This window comes from Chironomus tepperi, unplaced genomic scaffold, assembly GCF_022539635.2.
Source record: "Chironomus tepperi strain 1889 unplaced genomic scaffold, CSIRO-AGI_Ctep_v1 contig_430, whole genome shotgun sequence".
NCBI lineage: Eukaryota > Metazoa > Arthropoda > Insecta > Diptera > Chironomidae > Chironomus > Chironomus tepperi.
In genome coordinates this window covers 14,312-35,603 of record NW_027226552.1, presented here as the reverse complement: position 1 = coordinate 35,603, position 21,292 = coordinate 14,312, and the positions used below count along the sequence as shown (strand labels likewise).

Here is a 21,292-nt window from a genome sequence, read left to right as displayed (position 1 = left end):
CAGCCCACCAGCCATACAGTAAAAATATCACAATTCAGTATGCGAAATATGCACAAGAATAGCAAGCAATCTTGACATATATTTTCATAACAGCACAAAGGAGATCAAGTTAAAAATTTCACTTCATTCCTCACACAATTTTTGCTCTTCTTTTTTAAACTGAGCCTTGTACAGTCAAATGGTTGAAATGTTCTGTATGCACATCAATTTACGTAAAGTATTTTCATTTATGGAAGAGCTTTTTTCATGTAGGAGAGAATGTTGAGGTTGGTTTGTGGATGATTGGAGGTGTTCTGAGTTGTTTGGAATGGTTTGGATGGTTGATTGAGCTTTGAAGGGTTTATTTGGATGCTTGTGCAGTCTTTGAAGCTTTTTCCTAGAGTTAAAGGCACGAATGTTGCAATTCTATTCATTTAATGCCATAAAACATGACAAAATTTAGTAAATTGCCTTCAATTCTATCCAATGCACCTCAATCACCCTCCAATCTCCCCTACCAACCCCATTTCCATCAACCTCAATTCATTTATTTTCCTCACTAAATATTCATATCCAAACCCGAAATAACTAAATACTTTATGCTCATGCTTTAACTCAGCTCTTTTATTACTTTCTGTTTTTCCTTTTTATTACTCCTACTGCATAGATAAATAGTCGGTTGGCAAGAAGAAAAATGTTAAATGAAAATTAGATAACGACATGCACACTGTATACCAAATAGACAAACTAGAATAATTTTTATTGATTTACTTAAATAATGAAATATTATCTGGCATTTTTTGGTGTTTTGTTGCTATTTATGCGCTTTTTGGGAAGAATATGGAAGTGATGATGTGATGATATTGTCAGGATTTGATACTGGCTTGATATCAAAATATATCACGCGTCCATTATACTTGTATAAGGGTCTGTTCACTTGTAACTTACAAGGTTCATAAATAGGGTTCGGTCAGGAGTCACCGACCTGCATTTTAGATGCACAGACCTGCTGTTTCGGACTATATCTTATAGTTTGTTAAAGACTGCATACCTACAATTTCGTACGAACCCCATTCATAAAGCATAAACCCAAATAATAAGTTATGAAGGAGGATACACATGATACATATAAATTCACTCAGCTACGGAAAAAAGAGGAGAACCGAATGCCTCATGTTGTAATTTATTATTTGTCTTGTGCTAAATACATTAATAATGAAAAATAAAGAAAGCAAAAGAGAAACTCTAGGATATGAAGGAAGAAGTACGAACGGATGGAAGGAAGACTTAAATTCTATTTTGTTGAAAAAAAAAATAAGCAAGAGAAATGCTTCGTTTTTATTATCCTTCCGATGTTAGCTTACTAGGTGAGGAAGAAGTGGGATGTAATGACTGTCAGGTGGAAGAAGGAGTTGTGAGGATGGAGTTGAGTGTTTGTGCTTTACCTTAATATTTTTGGGGACAATTCAAGATTTTGTACTTTTTGAACATTTAAGCTCAAAAAATTCGATCTTCAAGACTCAATCTTAAGTCGATTGGATTCTCATCAATCCATACCATTACTTAGTCATCAAACCCTCAATCCACCCAACCCAACATCCAACCATTATCACCTTATCAAGTTCTCTATTTCTCATTCAATTTCATGCAACCTTTCAAAATCTTTATCTTAATACCCTTAAAGCTTACCCCTCCTAGTTTTGATCCCTTTTTCCATTTCTTTTTTTCATTCATTCAAAGAACATAAAGCTCCACATGAAAGCTCTTCATAAAAGCTCCATCATGATCCGATAAAGGAAAAAAAAAATACTTTATGTAATTATTCCGTTGCATGAAATTCAGCCATTTCCTTATCTTTACTTTTACATCTTCTTCTTCTTTAATTACTTTATAGAAAACTTCCTATTCTAGTTCCATCACATCGATTTTGTGTTCTTTTTTGATAAAGAAAAGGAATGGAAAATTTTTATTTTCAATGCTGGATTTTCTTTTGGCTTTTTAGCATTATTGGTGGATTTTGGTGAACTTTTGAGTGTCAAGTTAGTAAAAGATGATTTTGTGAGACAGTTTGGCTGTTTTATATTTAAAATGAAGTGCATTTTAGTTTGTATGTCGACAATAAGTGCTGAAAAGTTCCATAAACAGCGAAGTTGGATCCATTCATGACATTTGAGTCTGAAGCTTCCAATAAGTGATCGTTAGCTCGATTTCTGAGTCAAGCATAGATCCTGTAGCTATGCTAGTAGTCAATTAATGATGTTAATTCAAAAACGCTCTAATTGAGTGGAACTGACTGAGATTAAGTGTTCTTGATACCAAAACTTCAAAGAATTACCTTAGAATCTTGGTGTTGGTCTCTTAAGGATTGCAGCCTGATCCATTTGCCTCTAGGTTTCCTTCAAAATTTCAAACTATTCCCAAAAGCCATCAACAAATACTTCCTTAAACACACAAACCCAAATCAATTCCTTACTTACTCCCATTTCCATTTAACGATTTTATTCCAAAATTCCTCCCATATCGAGATTTCATGTCAGTACGTTCTGGTGTTGCTATCATGATCACTTAATCGACAAAAGAACACACAACATATATTCCCTTCCATTTTATTACGTATCCCATTGAGCACGTTAAGACGAAAGGATTAATACATGAATGGTCACAGAAGTGGAAAATTAGAGAGCAATTTCTCATTATTAAATGCATTTACACAATATCCCATACATCATATTTTATTATTATTGTTTATATTTCAATTCCATATGTGTGCACTTTCCAATTCAATGAATTTTTAGGATTATGCTCCCCATGTGCGGATGGTGAAAAGTTATTTTATTGTGTGCTGAAAATGGCAAACTGAAGTGGAAATGAGAAGGAATAAAAAAATTCTTTTACAAAATCGAAATTGAATTTTTTTCGTCTTGATTCTGACTTTGATTTTGAGTCTGATGGTGATTGTGCTGGAATTCAAGATACGTAGTACAATTGGGATTTTGAAATGACTTTGCAGGAATTTTCGGGTTCGAACTTTAGAGTGAATTGCTTGTAAATAAAGGAGATTTGATGAGATGTTCTGCATTGTTGGTGGCTTTAAAGTCCTTTAGGGATGATGATGAGGAATTTTTCAATCAAAACTATTGGAAATTGCATGCTGATCTAAAATTCAGATGGTTTAGCTGCAAAATTGAATTGTCATCTACCTGAATGTTTGGGATGCTGATCAATTGCAGTGAACATTCTTGCATGCTTTCAGTATCTAAATATTTACCTTCAACTTTAATTTTAGCATCAAATTCCTAAAATTCAATCAGCATCAAAGCAAAATCAATAAATTTTTCCACCAAAAAATGCAAACACAATACCAACTTGAACCCCATTAAACCACAAATGATTAAATCTATCCATCAATCATTAAATATTCTATTGAAAAATACACAATAAACCGCAACTAAATTAAGCATTAAATTTTTGTATTCATTGGCTTAATCATCATCATTATAATTTAACATTTTTTTTCATATAATTGATAAAATTTATAGAATTAAATGATCTGGTCTCAAGCTGCTGTAAAGACCGAATAAGCTTAGAAATGGCAAGGAGAGCATAAAGGCTTAGGGGGTCGATTGTAGACGCTTCAAACGCCATCTTAGGAAGACCATAGATTGATAGTCAGATAAAATATGTAAAGAATGAAATTTGCATCCTTTTGCATACTTTCCAGCAACTTAGAAAGCTAACAGCCGCATAAACATCCCAATATCTCTTGATAAGCATATATCATCTTAGTAAAATTGTTTAATAATGTTAAAGCTATCACATCGGAGACATAACTGTCAATTCTACCATAAAATGTCTCATAGCATTAAAAATTGACCTCATAAATACCGAATTTACATCCAAACTTGTCACATCGACCTGACCTAGCCCATAAAAACATCCTTCTACAAGACATTAAACCCATAAATTCAAAATCCATAGAAAAAACTTTCATGTCCTCTTGAATTCTTTTTCCTTTCATCATCAATTTTTAATGTCTAATTAATTCATCAACTTGATCAGGAATGGAAATGAGAAAGGAAATGAGCAAAAGTTTGAAGAATAAAAAAAAATCAATAAAATTCATTCGCATTTGTTTCCATTTCTGCTTCCTTTTTCCTACTTCTTGCTTTTCCTCATAAATGCCATGACATCAAAAATTTATGTGCGGCAAAAAAAATAAAGGAACTAGCAACGTACGTACACACACTTATGGAGGGATCAAAATTTATACATACATAGAGCTTTTCCACATCACTTGGCTCTAACATGGCACAAGCAATGCGAGGCAAATAGAAAAGGAAATAAAATGAGAAAAATTATGGAATGAGAATGAAAAGTAAAAGGGCACGTATGTACATATTAGGAGTAGGAATAGAGAAAGTTGATGGAAAAATATTGCTCGGTAATCGGTTGCCAATGATTTTCCGCTTATTTAGGTTAAGGTCAATTGGAACAAGAAGGGAAAAATGGAAAATTTTCAGTTACACGGTAGGATTTTACCCTTTAGCTGTGTAATATGTATGTACATGATAAAGTTTGAATTTGCTGTGCGAATTTAGAACATTTGGAATGTTTGTGAGTTTGGATAGGTAGCGCAGTTGTTGTTGGGAGTAAATTTGAAGGTTATGAACTTTTTAAGGGCACTTGATCAATATATTCAATGTTAGAGGTCTGGATGGGTTGCTTGATATAGATTCTTTATTTTGACATTTATATAGGAGCTATGAGTATACTTCAGCAGCTCTAGCTTCATGTCACAGTGATGAACAAGCAAATTAAAGCAACAAACCCCTAAAATCTCAAGAAAAGACTAAGAAGCACTGACTTCCTAGACAATACAATCTCCTTTTCCTAAGACTATCCATTTATCAAGAAGTCTATCCAACAAAATGCCCAAAGCCTAAAACTTTTTTTCTCCCCAAAAAAATCTCATTAAAAATTCAAATTTCAATATTTGATACAAAATTTCTGCCTGATTTTGTTTCATATTCTATCCAAATATCTTTCCTATAAAATCCAATATCCCATTAAATCACGCTCTAAAGGACCATTGCAATAAAACCATATCAAGTAAATAATGGTAAGAGAAATGAAAAAAGACGAAAAAAAAAGTATTGTTGACATGTAACAATACAATCTCAATATACATTATTTCATATAGTTTCGGGGGCGCCTCATAAAAGGTTCATTTAGCTTACACAACATGACGGCTGGGGTAGCAATGAATGTATAGCATGAAAGGAAACATGCTTTAAGAAGAAGAAACAGTTTTTTTATATTTCATAAATACATAACATAAACTAATTTTAATATGCTCGTATATTATTATTATGAAACTTGAGTTGAAGGAAATGAGGAAGAAGAAGATTGCTTTATAATGTGCATTGCTATGGGGGTTACATGCTGAACACTGTGTAATTTATACGAGCGAAAATGGAAAGCAAAATGTATGAAATAAGGGAAGGAAATTGTCAAGGGAATGCAAATTGTGGGAAAGTTTACTTATTTTTTTCATGTGATTTTATTGCGGTTCTGTTGGATATGATTTTGAAATTATGTTGGATCGGTGGTATCTAAGTGCATTTAATGGGGATTTAGTATCATCAGGGTTTTGTAGATGACAAAAGAACGCGAGGGCGGCTAATGAACTCTTGGAGAAAGGTTGTTAGAGTTGGGTAGCATTTGGTATTGCAAATTGGCAAAGGGTAGTCAGCTTCAGACGACAACTAAGTGAAATCTAGCGTTTAACCGATCAATATAGCCATACGCGAGGTCCTGTATTGTACCATAATCAGAGAAATCAACTCATAATGACATCAATCACGACAATACAGAAATAATCCTCAAAGCAGCATCCAACTCTCAAACCCAATCAACGTCCTTAATCCACAATTCATCACCTTCCACATTAGCAATCTCCATTAAAAATTTAATTCCTATTCCCATCAAATAAGTCATCCTCAATAAAAAATTCTCACCACAATATCCAATTTATTCCTTAAAAACCTCATTATGTCTAGAGATATAAAAAAAAGGCACGAGCCAATATTTGATCCCATCTGAAACTTTCTTTTATGACATTATTATAACAATCTCTAATTAATATAGTTTTTAATCTAAGCTCACATCTTGCACATCAAATCCCAAAAGCAATCAAAATAAAATAAAAAAAATATTTTCACTATGTTTGTTCTCCACACCTTTCCGTGTATACTTTCAATACACAAATGAACATTCATCTATCTATCTCCATTATTGTATCTAGTATGAGGAAACAAGCGAGCTTTTTTAATAATAGACATGTTGTGTACTTTTTTTATGTGATGTTAAAAAATATATATAAAATGATTAATGATTAATTTTGTTCTTTGTTGTTCGCTCCTCGTGTGACTTTATGTCTGGGATGCTGTCATTGGGGAATTTTTGTCAGATTTGTGGATGTAGGTCGGGATGAGATGATTGGATTTGGCGTGTGTGCTTGATTAGGGTTGAGAATTATGAAGGGAGTTTTGATATTGGAAATGTGGCAGAAAAATTGTTTTAGGGGATGCAGTTTGGCTGGACATTTAGGAATCTAGCAGGTAATGTTGCTAAATTAAGTATGGTGATCAAATTGTGGCTTTAAAGCAGCTTTGTGCGATTTATGTGCTTAGTGTTGGTTTTAATAATGGGTCCGAAATTAGTCGACAAGTAGCCGTCACAGCACCCTCGAGGAGGAGCTACCTAAAGCCTATATTAAGCTACTTTGGTTCCAGGGTTATCCTCATAACGGCAAAGAGTTACGAAGACAAATCTTCAATATCAATTCAATATAAACCTAATATCTTCAAATGTCACCCTTAATCTACCTCATCGACATGAAAAATCAACCCAAAAATTGCCTCAAAGGATCTCATTCTATTTTTAACCATCACATATTAAAACATAAAAATAAATTTTTTTTACTCATTTTTACTCTTCTCATCTCTTCCACAGCACTACCGCGGCTCGTTAAAATCATTGAACACTGGCATTGTAACATTATTAAATTATGGCAAACATGTACCGCCAGCTGTGAGTCATGTTACGCTTGCTCATGAAATTGGACATAATTTTGGATCTCCGGTAAGTTTTTTGTTTCTTCTTTCTTATCAGCAACACACGAAAAATTGTGTACAATGTTAATAAATTTTTAGTTGCGTAGACTATCGACTCTCTCTCTCGTGTGCCTTGCCTTTCCTTACTCTTGTTGATATTATTTCTGACAGATGAGAGATTTTTATACTTTATTATTTAATAATAATAATAACATAAATAACAGCAACAAGATGAGATATGAAGAACAAGCAAGGTTCATGATGAGATTAAGAAAATGAAAATGTAATTATTAGCTTGAAGCTCTATTTCTTATGTTACGATGTACAAGCGATTCCTTAATGTTTATTTGACCATGAAAAATTGAAGTTAGGAAGTTGTTGATTGATGGGGGGTCATGGTAGATGATTTGGGGGATTATAAACAGTTTTTCAGTTTAATTTGAAGTCTATGGAGTTTAATTTCGTAATCAGACCAAGCAAGTGGCAGCCAAACCTCTAAATATGTTCTTAAGACCAAAACTGTGACCACAAATTGAATCAAATGATCAAATGTGATTAATAAGCACCACAAAACCCCCAAATTTCATTCACTGGACTCCCCAAAATATTCCATATTGATTTATCATAAACCAAACCATAAGCACATCCTGAAATAATCATAAATTTTCAAGGAGCTGCCTATATTCAAACGATAATCCCACAGCACTTAACTAGCATCATTATCAGCAGGAAAACCAGCAAAAGTTGGTCAGTTTTAATTTCATTTTGATGAGTTTTGATGGAAAAATAAAGTTCTGATTACTATTAAAATGATTTTCTACCAATATGTTCGGCTAATGCGTTCATTTGCTAATGGTTTTAAGCATAAATTCCTGGAACACATTTGCTTGATGGAATAGAGTTGTTGAGGCATTAGTGGATAACATTTGTGTGGGAATATGACTATAGATATCAAATTTATTCTGAAAAATCATTTGGGAAAAATTGAAATTTTATGTCGATTTTGGTCAGTCATGATAGATTTGATTTGATATTAAACTTATTGATTTTTAATTTTTGAAAAATTTAGAAAAAATATTTAATTTATTATGCTATTGAAGAACTTGGAAAGGAGGGGGATGGCCCTTTGATACCCGCTGAATAAGCACCTGACTTCTATTAAAGAAAACATTTTTATTCTAGACAAAAAAGTAATTTTCAATTAAAAATCCACAAAACTTTATAAAATGAAACTTTAAACCTTTTCTTTCCTCGAAAAAAGTATTAAGTTTCCATCCACATCAACAATTATCGTCGTCGCTAGATGTTGATCTCTCATTCCTGGTAATTCGTGTTGATTCGTTCCTTAAGGTTAGGGTTAGTTCACTTATTATGGAACACTCTTAAGGGGGAAAGAGGATTAAGATTTAATTACATTTTGTTTCGGAGTAGTGACCCTTCCTAAAAAAAAGTCAATTTTCATGTCACAAAATAAGTGAACAACCCCTTAACCTACTTCCCACTTTTCTGTTATTTTTCACATTAACCACTTATTTCATTTTAATTTTAAACTTGAGGAAGAAGAATGAAATAAAATCAACTCTAATTCTTTTTTAACTTTTTGTGTTGTGTTACACTTGAGGGAATTGAGCTTGGCAGCTATTGCAGTGGGAGGTGGAGTTTGTAGCACAGATGACTTTGGTTGAAAAAATGATTTTTAAATCTCCTTAATTTTTCTGATTATTTAAAAGAAAATTGAATTGTTTTAAAATTGGATTATAAGTTCTAAACTCATCTCTGAGTCACAAACTGAGCATAAAGTGATATTCTCAGGTACATTCTATCAATAATTTATTTATAAGGCAATTTTGAAGGCCATGGATCACAATTGATCTGTAAATCAACGAAGTAAGGAATTAAAGCAATTTTGAAACTCCAGCTTCAACTCTTCATACTATTCCCCTCATCCAACGTCACTCTGAGCTCCAATTTTATATTAAACTCATCCATTAAGCAGCCAGATTGTTGGAACATCCACAAAAGCACAAAATAAGGAATATAAAGATATATATGTTGGCTTAGCGATAAGGATAAGCATCCTTACGTACAAGATCATCAAAAAAACTGTACCCAGAAATCAGTCAACAACATCATCTCAAAATCAAAAGCAGATAACTTCCAAGTATAAATAAACCAAGTTTTAAAAATAAAATGAAAAATAAGAAAGCAATTTTTTTTTTATATTTTACATTTCATAAACATGTAAAGGAAATGAAAAAAGCTAAAAAAGAATATAAGCATTTCATGGAAAATTCTTAATTTCATGAAATCTGACACGCTCACTTCAGGAAAAAGGAGATGAAAAATTATTCATATACGCTCAGTGCTCATGAATACATGTATGCAGTTGGTTGGAAAAAATATGAAAAATTATTAAAAAATTCTTTGAATGATAAAATTTAATTTCTTTTGAGCTTCTTCTTGATTCCTTTGTATTTGATGGTGGTATTTTCAAGTCAGGATGGAAATTGAATTGAATTTAAAGTTTCAAGTGATTTTTAAAAGGATTTAAGTGACGGGATGAGCTTAAAGACACTTCACGTCGATTTAATGTATCCAGTCGGCTTGGATAGCTGTTTTGCTGATTTAACGACTCTAGTCGACTACACTTGTGTAAAATCAACTTCAACAATTTCAAATTCATACTCTTGTCTCTCGGCAACTAAGAATTAAACAAGCAATTAATCCATATTCAATAAATCACCAATATAACCAAACATATCACCCTAAAAAATCCATAATTATCTCCAACATCCTATCAAAAATACCTTTTGACCTTTCACATCTCCCCTCAAAAAAAAAAAAAATATTTCAAGTATTGCATGACTTGCTGTAATTAGTATAAAATTTCAATATTCAGGCCGACATGATCATTTCATCAGTATATTTATACTCCTTAATAGCGTGAAACTTGATAACATTAACCGAGTATGTAATTATCATCGTTTAATTGTATCGTATAAATTTTATTAAAGAGCATCATGATAGAAAGTCTGTTTTTGGGGTTGTTTGATGTTTGCTTTAAATTCTACCAAAAACTTTTACTGCATTTAATGGGAGAAGTTTGGATGTTTCAAATTGTTTACTTTAAGTTTTGAGGGTTCAAGAGCAGCTGAAGGTTGTTTGATGATGTTTAAGTGGATGATTGAACTTTAAAGGATTGGAAATGGTTGTTTAAGGATTAAAATTGAGTTTACAGCATGAAATATGATCGATATTTATGTGCATTTGGTAAAATTAGTTGTGAACAATTCCGAGCGGCACTATAGAGCCATTAAAGCTCTGGCATCACTAAAACGGCTGTTTTGATCTATTCTGACATCAAATAATGAAATTGTCCGCTCGAATACTGGACTAGCTTATCATTTTAAATGCAATGCTGCCCTAGTCGCCCCTAACAACCCTAGTCACCCATCTACCTTCTAGTTACCTCATACCTGCCCTCTTTCATGACTCATTTCCTTCAAAATTACTTAAAATCATTGAAGCATATTTAAGACAATTCCAAGAAAATTCATTAAGGAAATTTCCAACATTACTTATTCCTTAAATCAAAAGCACTTCATGCAGAACAAATCAAATAGAATTTTAAATGTGAATTTTCCAAATTGAAAATGTTGTGTAAATATCAGCTAAAATAGAAAATTGTGGCTGAGAACTTCCGTAATTTAATTAAAAAATTTTCAGTAAAATTTTAAAAGTTTTTGAATTATTTAGCTTAATGCTTCATAATGAATTCCTCTTATATTATTAAAATTAATGCCATATCTCCTCATAATAAGCCCATCCTCACAAATAAATCCTTTCAAAAAGAAATTTGCATACATTTAAGGCTGCCATTTATTCACTCTAATGTGTCAGAATGCAAATAAAATATTCACCATTTTATGCCTCAAAAATTGCGTAGAGTTTTTAAGATAAAAAAAGGCAAACAAACAAATAAGATACATAAATTCACATCAAGATAAAAAATTTGAAATTAAATATTTATGAAGTTGATTTTTTTTCTTCCTTTTCTTTCTTCTTTGTATGAGGAAACATTTTCTGCTATTTTTCTGGTTAACGCATTACTATTTAGTCCTTGTGGGAATTTTGGGAGGATTTTGGGTACTTATTGCTTTGAAGTCATGTGACAAAGACCTGTTTTGAGAGATTTATTTGCTTATTTTGCTGGAAATACACATCAATTACGATCCATGACTTTCCTTGAGTTTCTTAGGTTGTAGTTAAGGGTTGAGGCTTGCTAGGCCAACGCTCTGTAATAACATGAGCCTCGTCACTATGTAGCTCGGATTTATGGCATCTAGAGGTTGGGATATAACGATGTTAAGCTAGGTGCACCCTATAATTGCATATAATTTGAGGTTTGGTGGTTTAAAGGCTTTTGTCTGCAAAAATTGAGGAATTTTGCCCAAAAAAGAGAAATTGAAGCTGTCTCCAAGAACTCATGCTTGATACAACCCTGCTCTTAAGCTACTAGGCACTTAAACTCAGCAGTTAATCAGTAACAACAAAATAAATCTTTTAAAATAATTCAACCCATCCTTTAAGAGGATTTAAATAAATTCCAAAGTAACTGACAAATTCCTCCCAAATTTTTCCAACCAAAATTCCACAGCCACATCTCCTTCATTTCAATTTCATTAAAAGGAAAAGTGAAACAAGAGAGAGATAAATGAACAAGAAAAATTGCAAAAATAAAACTTTCTAATGCATACGTATTTGTACATGTATGGTGCTATAAAACCTCAAATAACTCAAAAAGGCATGAGAGAAAAAAATAAAAAGTTTTTTCTTTGTCCTTCCACATTTATTCTATCCTTTTCATTTCTCGTCTCATCTTCATCACAATATAAACATTTTATGAATGTATGTATAGTATACATGATGAATAAATAGAGAGGAAATGAGTTGGAAAGGTCTTTTGGTGGGTTTGGTGTGGATTGAGAGCTTTTGGAGTCAGGAGTTGGTTGATGGGTACCTTAAGGTGTGGTCTGGGATAGATCAGGGTCAGGGTCAACTTCCTACTGCTCCTATCTCTTGATTGATTTTGATCTGAAGTCGAATTTCATTGAATTTGGTCTCAACCCTGAGTAACGATGGTCTGGGGCCGGATTCATGCTCAGTATACTTCTTGGGTATTTTTTAAAGAGTATGATAACAGCCAGTCAAAGCCAATACTCTAAACCATCACAATCTCTAACATAAAGCACTCCAAAATGTTTATCATATGGAAAAAAGAAGCTTTTTGCAGCTCCAGCATTTATATTGGCCGTCGTTTTTCTTTTCCATCTCTCTTCACATTCAATTTCATTTCTTATCCACATTCGTCTTCCTTTTTTCCTCCTCTTCAGCATATGTAAATATTTGTATTTGTGACATTTTGAAAAAATATTTTTCTTTTCGTCAGCCATCATTCGTCATTGCCATTTTTCTTTGTGTCTCTGTTTGATTTCCTTCTTATTTTTTTTTTCTCTTTTCTTTATCATAAATTTTTTTGACAAATATAAAAGTTTTCTTTGCCCTTTTTTTTGTTCTTCCTATTATTTTGTTTTGAAGGAAAGAAAAGAAAGTTTCTGACTTGAATTGCTATATTTTATATTTTGTCATAAGTTTAGTTTGTAGGGTTTAATAAAAATATAAAACGGATGGGGAAAATATTTGTTTTAAAATATATTATTATGATAATAATGTTGATTTCGTTAGACGTATTGATCAATTGTGAAGTATGGCTGCCCTTAGCCTCTCTTAGATTCCCATATCTATTTGTAAGAATATAGAACCTAATTTCCATTCATCAAATTTATAAAATTGATAAATTTAAATCAATAATTTTCTAATCTAAGTATTATACTGAATGTAAACAGTTTAAATACATACGCAAGCCTTCAAACATATGATACATAATCTGTACACAGAGACTAACACAAGTATAATCGTGTGTTTACAAAAATATATCTATAAGCTCTTTCGTTTGGTTGTGAAATTATATTCAAATTCCACCATTCCGCTTTTATTTAGTTTTGTGTGTTGAAGCAAACGTACGCAATTGACTGAATTTCTCTTAAGTTAAAGATATTGTGATACTCTGAGCGATATTAAGTTTAATAGTATTAGAAAATTAACTAGAAGTACCAAAATAAATTGTGAAGCATCGTCAAAATCTACTAAAATAGAACCAACTTCTGAAAATTCTTCTAAAACACCAACAAACAAAGTAATGAATTCAGAATCGACAGACCAAGTTCAAGGTCAAGAATCAGCATCAATTCAAGACACAACAATACTTCAAAATCAATTACTCGACACTTCAAATATTCAATTACAAAAGTCAGCAGTAGACAAAATTACACAAAATTGCACCTCAGATGAAGTCGAGAATCTTACATCATCGATTCAAATATCCGATTCTCAAGAATCTTCGGAGACAAAAGCCTCAAATGAAGCACACAAATCATTAATAACAAATTTATACAAAGTATTAGTATGTGAAAAGTTACCGGCTACAGATGAGTCATCAAGCTTATCGGTTATCACAAACAAAATATTTTTGACACCAGATATCAAAGAAAATGAAACATTCAATCAGAGAATTGAGGAATTCATTGAGATTTTGGAGGTTTTAAGCGAACCATGTGGGTGTGATAAGATAGGAAGTAATGACTGTGCTGAAATTGAGGAAATGACCAAAAGTGTTCGATTAAAGATTGAAAAGATAAAAGTTGATAAGTCAAGACTAACGCTACTTATTAAGGAAGATAAATTGGATACAATTGTGCAAAAATATGAAAATTTGAAGGCTGATGAGGTGTTGATGAAGGTTTTGTTCCACAAATCTTATAGTATTGGCAACTCAAACAATGAAATTTTCAAAAAATTGAAAAATTATCAATCAATAAATCAGAAATTCATCCTCAAGGATTTATGTGACACATTTGAAAGAACCATCGTTCCAAAGACCCAAACATTGTTGTCTTTAATTAAGACAGAGAATAATTCAACTTGGAATACATTGGACAACAGCATCAAGTCAGCAATTTTGAAATCATATGTAGATTTTCAAAGATTTTACATCTCACTACAAGAGCTTATACATAATAATTCAGAACATCTAAATAGTCTTAGCCATCAACAAATTGTGGACATCATTCAAAACGGCTTCACAAAAGTCTCAAAAATTGAACAGCTTTCTGTTCCATCTTACATACTCAGAACCTTCACATCAAAGGACAAGATGTATTCCTTCCGAGACGAAGTTAAAAGAAAATTCTTTGATGGAAGGATAATAAAATTCCACGACTTACAACAAGAATTGAGCACGACTAAAACTTTAATCATTGCTGATAATTTTGGAACTGGAAAGACAACAACTTTAAAATATTTTGCAAGAAAGTTAAAAGAAGATGACAATAAGTTATGGATAAGCTACATTAATGCTCAGTCATTGTCCAGCATATTTGAAAGAATTCAAAAGATTTTAAGCTGGAATGTAGAAGTTCTTGCTGATTTTTTGGTGAGAATTTTAAGGCTATCAGGAATTGAAGTTCCCATTTTTAAACAAAAATTTGTGGACAACCAAGTTGTTCTGCTTTGGGATCACATCGATGGAAAATATCAACAAACTTTGATAGATTTTGCTGCTCATATTAAGGAACAGACACAGAATCAGCAAGTTTTTGCTCTTCAATTGCGATACTCAGCTAATCTGGAACAAAAATTCAACAAAGTATCTTACAAACTGATTCCACTGACATCAACAGAAATAAGGAACTTCCATCACAATACTGAAGATTCATTGGATCATGAGAAGCTCCTCAAATTTTGTGAATATATTGAGCTACGAGTCAAAGTATTGACAAAAGTTGGCAAAATTTTCGTCATGGAAAATATTTTACTATTCGGACTGATTGTCCAAGCCTTTGTTGACTTGAAAATTGAGCTTGACTGTAAGGTTGATGTGTTCTCAATCCTTGATAGTATTTATAAGAAGCAGCTGCTAGCATATCCTCAAAAATTGACTGAAGATGATAAAATTATGTTACTTAAATTCCTTCAAGTTCATGCTTTAAAGTCTATGTTTGGGAATGAGCTTACTAAGTCTTTAGAAGCACTTCAAACGTATGAAGCTAGTCAGCCACCAATTACGTCACTCAATGGAATCTTCTCTGTGAATTTCCATGACAATTCTATTGACTTTCATAGTCAAATAATTGCTGAATATTTTGTAACTAAATTTATCATGGACAACGTCTTTAATGCCCGTACAAAAGACATTACAGTCAAAGAATCAAAAATTATAGTCAAAATTTTAGCGCTGATTATTCCCAATAACCAGCGTCTTTTAAATCAAATCAACGATGCAATTCAGCTACAATATAAAAATCCATCAGCAGTCAACAAAGTACAAGAAAGTATCTTCAAAGTCATAAGAAAGGCACAGTATTGGTCTATAGCTACTGACGTGTTCAATCGACCGCTTAAATTCATTGACACTCTTGACAATGGGAAAATTTTTATTATAAGCGATTGGGAATTTTGGGAAAGATTTTATACAAATATTGGATATCAAGATGAAAAGGATGAAGCCAAAGCAGCAATGCAGTCAGTAGAAAAGAAACCAAAGAAAAAATCTAAGGAAATAGTGGACAGACCAACAGTTAAAGGAGTGATATCGAGTAAAAAATTAAGTTATAATCATGATATTTCGAATCAGTTTGATGATTTTACAGAGGATTACTAGTCTGATGAAAGCTATGATGCAGATTATGTTTAGTCTGTCTGGATTAATGCAAATTATATTTTTGAAAATTAAAATAAAATGAAACAGAAAAAATATCAGAAAATTTTAGACTTTTTTTTAATATCCATCTGAATGCTTACAAATGGCACACAAATGGCTGAAAAGTTTTAGCAATAGAAACAAGTCGAGTCTCAGCTTAAGTCCAGCTTGTTGAAAAAATTCGAGGAATTAATTAACAAAATTCAGAAAATTGAATTTAGTGGGCTTTGGTATGTCTTATCCTTCTTCTTTCTTATTTTCCTACTTACACGACTGATTTTATTTTATTTGACAAAAATATTTTTCACTAGATTATGAAATTTAAAAATAGTTTTGCAGACAATTTCCCAAAAAAATCACAGCTGGCAAACAATTTCAAATTACAGGCAATATTGAGGCAGGTCAAGAAATACTCAAACAATATATTTGAAAATACAACTGAAAATTAACGCACACATGTTTTAATATTCAATACATTTCAACAAAGAGACTAACACAAGCTCAAAAAAGTGTTTACAAAAGTATATCTTCAAGTACTTTCATATTGTTGTGAAATTATAATAAATAAATGTATCAACATTCCACAATTTTGCGTTAATTTAGTTTTACTTGTGGAAGGAAAAGTACCTAAAAGACTGACTTTCGCTTAAGATAAGGATTTTGTGATATTCTTAGTGATACTTATTCTCATATTATTACAAAATCAACTAGAAGTACCAAAATAAATTGTGAAGCATCGTCAAAATCTACAAAAATAGAAGTAATTACCAAGAATCCATCTAAAACATCATCAACCAAAGCAATGAATTCAGAATCGACAGACCAAGTTCAAGGTCAAGAATCAGCATCTATTCAAGACATAACAACAATTCAAAATCAATTACCCGACACTTCAAATATTCAATTACAAAATTCAGTAGTAGATGAAATTACACAAAATTGCACCTCAAATGAAGTCGAAATTCTTACATCATCGATTCAAATTTCCGATTCTACAGCGACACAAGCCTCATATGAAGCAAACAAATCTTTAATAGGAAATTTATACAAAATATTAATATGTGAAAAATTACCGACTACAGATGAGTCATCAAGCTTATCGATGGTTACAAACAAATTATTTTCGGCAGCAGATATCAAAGAAAATGAAGCATTTGAAGAAGAAATTGAGGCATTCACAGAGATTCTTGAAATTTTGAGTGAAGTATGTAGTGACTGTGAATCTAAAATTGAGGAAATGACCAAAAATGTTCGATTGAGGATTGAAAAGATAAAAACTGATAAGTGGAGGTTGACAATTCTTATCAAGGAAAATAAACTTGATGCAATTGTGCAAAAATATGAAAAATTGAAGGCTGATGAGGTGTTGATGAAAGTTTTGTTCCATAAGCATTATAGTATTGGCAACTCAAACCAAGAAATTTTCAAAAAATTAAAAAATTATCAATCAATAAATCAGAAATTCATCCTTAAGGATTTATGTGACACATTTGAAAGAATCGTCATTCCAAAGACCCAAGCATTACTTTCCTCAATTGAGTCAGAGAATAACTTAACATGGAATACATTGGATAACAGCATCAAATCAACAATTTTAAAGTCATACGTAGATTTTCAAGGATTTTATTTCCCACTGCAAGAGCTTATCCAAAACAATTCAGAACATCTAAATAGTCTTAGTCATCAACAAATTGTGGACATTATTCAGCACGGTTTCACAAAAGTCTCAAAAATTGAACAACTCAGCATCCCATTCTATATCAAGAAAACATTCATATGGGAGCACATGAAGGCTTATGAAGACGATTATCCCCTCATAGAAAGATACTTGCATTATGCGGAGACGAAAAAGCAGCGAGAATTTATCGTCGATCATACAAAGACTTATAACAACTTAAAAGAAGAATTGAAGATTAGAAAAATTTTGATTTTAACTGATGAGCTTGGAAGTGGAAAGACAACAACAATGAAGTATTTCGCAAGAAGATTTAAGGAAGATGATAAGCATCTATGGGTCAGCTACATTGATGCAAAATTGTCGGCAAAGGCATTCCAGAAAATTGAGCAAATTCAAAATTTTAATAATGACGAAATTGCTGCATATCTGGTTGAAATTTTGGAGCTATCTGGACTTGAAGTTTCAATTTTCAAGCAAAAATTCATGAACAACAAAGTCATCCTGCTTTGGGATCACATCGATCACAAATTCCAGCAAACATTATTAAATTTCACTTGGAATGTCAAGCAGCTTACAGAAAATCAGCAGGTGTTTGCCACTCATCTCCGGTACTCTGAGATACTAGCTCAAAAATTTGACAGAACTGCTTATAAGTTCATCCCATTCACAACATTTCAAATTGAAAAGTTTCATCGCAGACTTGAAGACTTTATGGACTTTAATGTTGGATATTGGAAGTTCTTTGCATTTTGTGACACTATTGGACTTGGAAATGGACATTACAATTATAATCGTGAAATTTTCATTAACAACAACATTTTAATGCTAAAATTGATTCTTCTAGCCATTGTAGACCTAAAAAAGGATCTCAATTACGAAATGGATTTTTACTTATTGTTAGAAAGAGTTTTCAAGAAGCAACTGATGGAACGTCCACACAAATTGACAGACGATGATGAAATCATACTTCAAAAGTTCTTACAATCGCATGCACTGAAAAAAGTCTTCGGAGATGAGCTTACCAAGTCATTAAAAGTAGTCAAGAATTACTCAAATATACTACCTCCAATTTCGACTTTAGTCGGCATCTTCAATCAGAATTTCGATGACAATTCCGTCATTTTTCAACACAAAATCATTGAGGAATATTTCATCATGATGTTCATGACGGACAACGTCATGTATGGTGATATAAAAGATATTTCAGTCAAAGAGGCTCAAAAACTTGTCACGATATTAGCCATGATTATCACTCAAGACAAGTTCAGGTATCTACTGAAGTTCATCAAAGATACATTCAAATTTCATTCAAATCCAACATACAAAGACCACATTTATAGGATCATCAAAAAGGCAAAATATTGGCCAAAAGTTACAAAACTGTACGGTGCAAGAGAAATTAAGCACATCGTTCATGTCAACAACTACAAATCAATTTTTGATGATATTGAATTTTGGACCAAATTATTAAAAGAGATTCAGGCAGAGAAGGACAAAAATGTGGCAAAGGAGAAGGTTAAGCGTGATGTGCAGCAGACAGAACTGGAAGTTAAGAGAAATGACAAAGAATTGAAAGATAAACCATCAATTAAAGGAGTGACGTCAATGAAGAAACTGAATCAGAATAGTGAAATTTGTCATCAATTGAATGAGTTTTTGGAGGATTTTGAGGCTGATGAGAGTGACTAGAACATATGTAGTAAGGATGTGAGTAGCGGGACTTAACTTCAACTATTCCGGAAGGCACACGACGTAGAAAATGCAAAAGTCTGGATTAAGTTCGGATTTAGTCGAATCTGGTCTCATGCTTGAGTCAAGTTGGTCTGGTGCCTAATATTCTATGCCATGTGACTTCTAACTTCAATTTTATGCCAACAAACTGCTGACAAAAATTCTAATTAATGCAAAAAAATTCAAAATTTTAAAAATGTAAAAAAAAAAGAAATAAAAGCAAGTCATAGCTTCTGCTATGCAATAAATCAAAAAGTTCTTACTTATCTATCCAGTCTCGTCCACAACTTTCAGATTCATCCACTAACAAAAAAATTCTCAACAATCATTAATTTAACTCTTATCTCAGCAAAATAAGTCATACTTTTCTCAATAAAAATGTGATAAATGACTGCGAAAATCCATAAAATGTAAATAAAATTTTTCAGTACTTCCAATTTTTGATTTTCTTCTTTTTCCATCTCAATAAATAGACATAAATCAATTTGTAACAATTCATTGAATTTACATTTAAGACATTTTCAATTTTTTCTCGTCTGAATTTGAGCATGAATGTGTGTATCTTTATGTCATCCACCAGGAAAAAAAACGACAATGCGATTCATCAACTTGATTGATGGGATTGATTTTATTTTGTAGTGAAAGTTGGAGAAAAAAGTCTTTGAGTTTGATAAATATTCACAGACTTAGCATTTAATAATGTTTTGTTGTCGGAGATTTTCGTTGAGTTTCGAGGATTTGAGCTTGTTTTAGAATTCATAAAGAAGTTTTCCGAGTAACATAAATGAATAAGACTGGTTTGGGGCTTCTGAGACTCCACCATAGCTCTTTTATCTACGCTAAATAGAAGACATCTCTAATTGGCAGTCATATGGATACCACACGTAGATTAATGGATTTAATTCGGTTCAGTATACTCAATACGGTCAATTGTGATCCATCCAACAATTTCTATTCTAAAGTTGCACACCATTCAAATGAATTACTATCATCACTTGGCCAATACGATTCACTGAGTTTTCGAGTAAAACACAAGTTGCCGAAACCTCGTCCTTAATTTATTTAACCTGCTTTTTATATAAATAACATTTTTTATTCTTTTTTTTCTAATTGGTCTTTTTGTAAACTTTTTTTGACCATATTTCAATTGCTCAAAGCAAACATCATGTCATATTACGAATCACTTTCCATTAATGTATTTGATTTAAAACCGACGAGGTTGATATCAAGTTAGATTCTTTTTTGTTCCGACCTATGTACTGAAGTAAATAAAGGATTATATATTATTGTGATCCATGACATCCAATACGTGTCGCCTAAAGCTGATTCTATCCCGTCTTACAAACCTCAATGTCAACTCGAATATTCTATGAACTCAACTTCGACTCAAGTCCATTCCTCTAACTCTTCAAACTTAACAAACAATTCTCACAACCCAACAATCCAAAACATCTTTCGGCAATCAGCAAGTTAAACCCACTCAAATTTCAATTAATTTAAATTTTTTTTACTCTTCATCAAGCGCACTAAATTAGACTAATTGTCATTATTATTCATCCTCAATGCTCAGGGATATTGTTTTAAAATATTTTCCCAACCTTTGAGTAAATGTTTACGTCAATAAAAAAAAAATTGTGAAAATAATTGAATGGATTGCTATTTTTAACACAAATTTTAGATTTTATTTCCGACTTGATACGCAATATTTATTTACTAATTTGATACGCAATAGTTGTCGATATTTTGAGTTACGTATGTTCATGATTTCATCATACACAAATGAAGAATACCCAACCACAGAGCCTTATTTAAGCATTTTTGACAGCCATTAGCTCCCAGAAATGCTTAAAATCTTAATAATTGACACAATCCCAATAACAGCTGAACAATCTGGGAACAATCCCTATAAGCTTATTGATTTTTATCGAAGATTGTTCACCTGATGCAAATTGCAATAAATTATGGCATTTA

At 32.1% G+C, this 21,292-nt stretch overlaps 1 protein-coding gene across 1 annotated transcript in view; it reads left to right on the top strand.

The window, feature by feature from the left end:
• The window catches only part of Kul (Kuzbanian-like), a 123,792-nt gene that overhangs the window by 88,900 nt on the left and 13,600 nt on the right, over positions 1-21,292 (top strand). Inside the window, exon 8 of the mRNA XM_070649750.1 lies at positions 6,994-7,122. Within this exon, the coding sequence (XP_070505851.1) occupies positions 6,994-7,122 (129 nt within the window). The remainder of the gene's footprint in view (positions 1-6,993; positions 7,123-21,292) is intronic.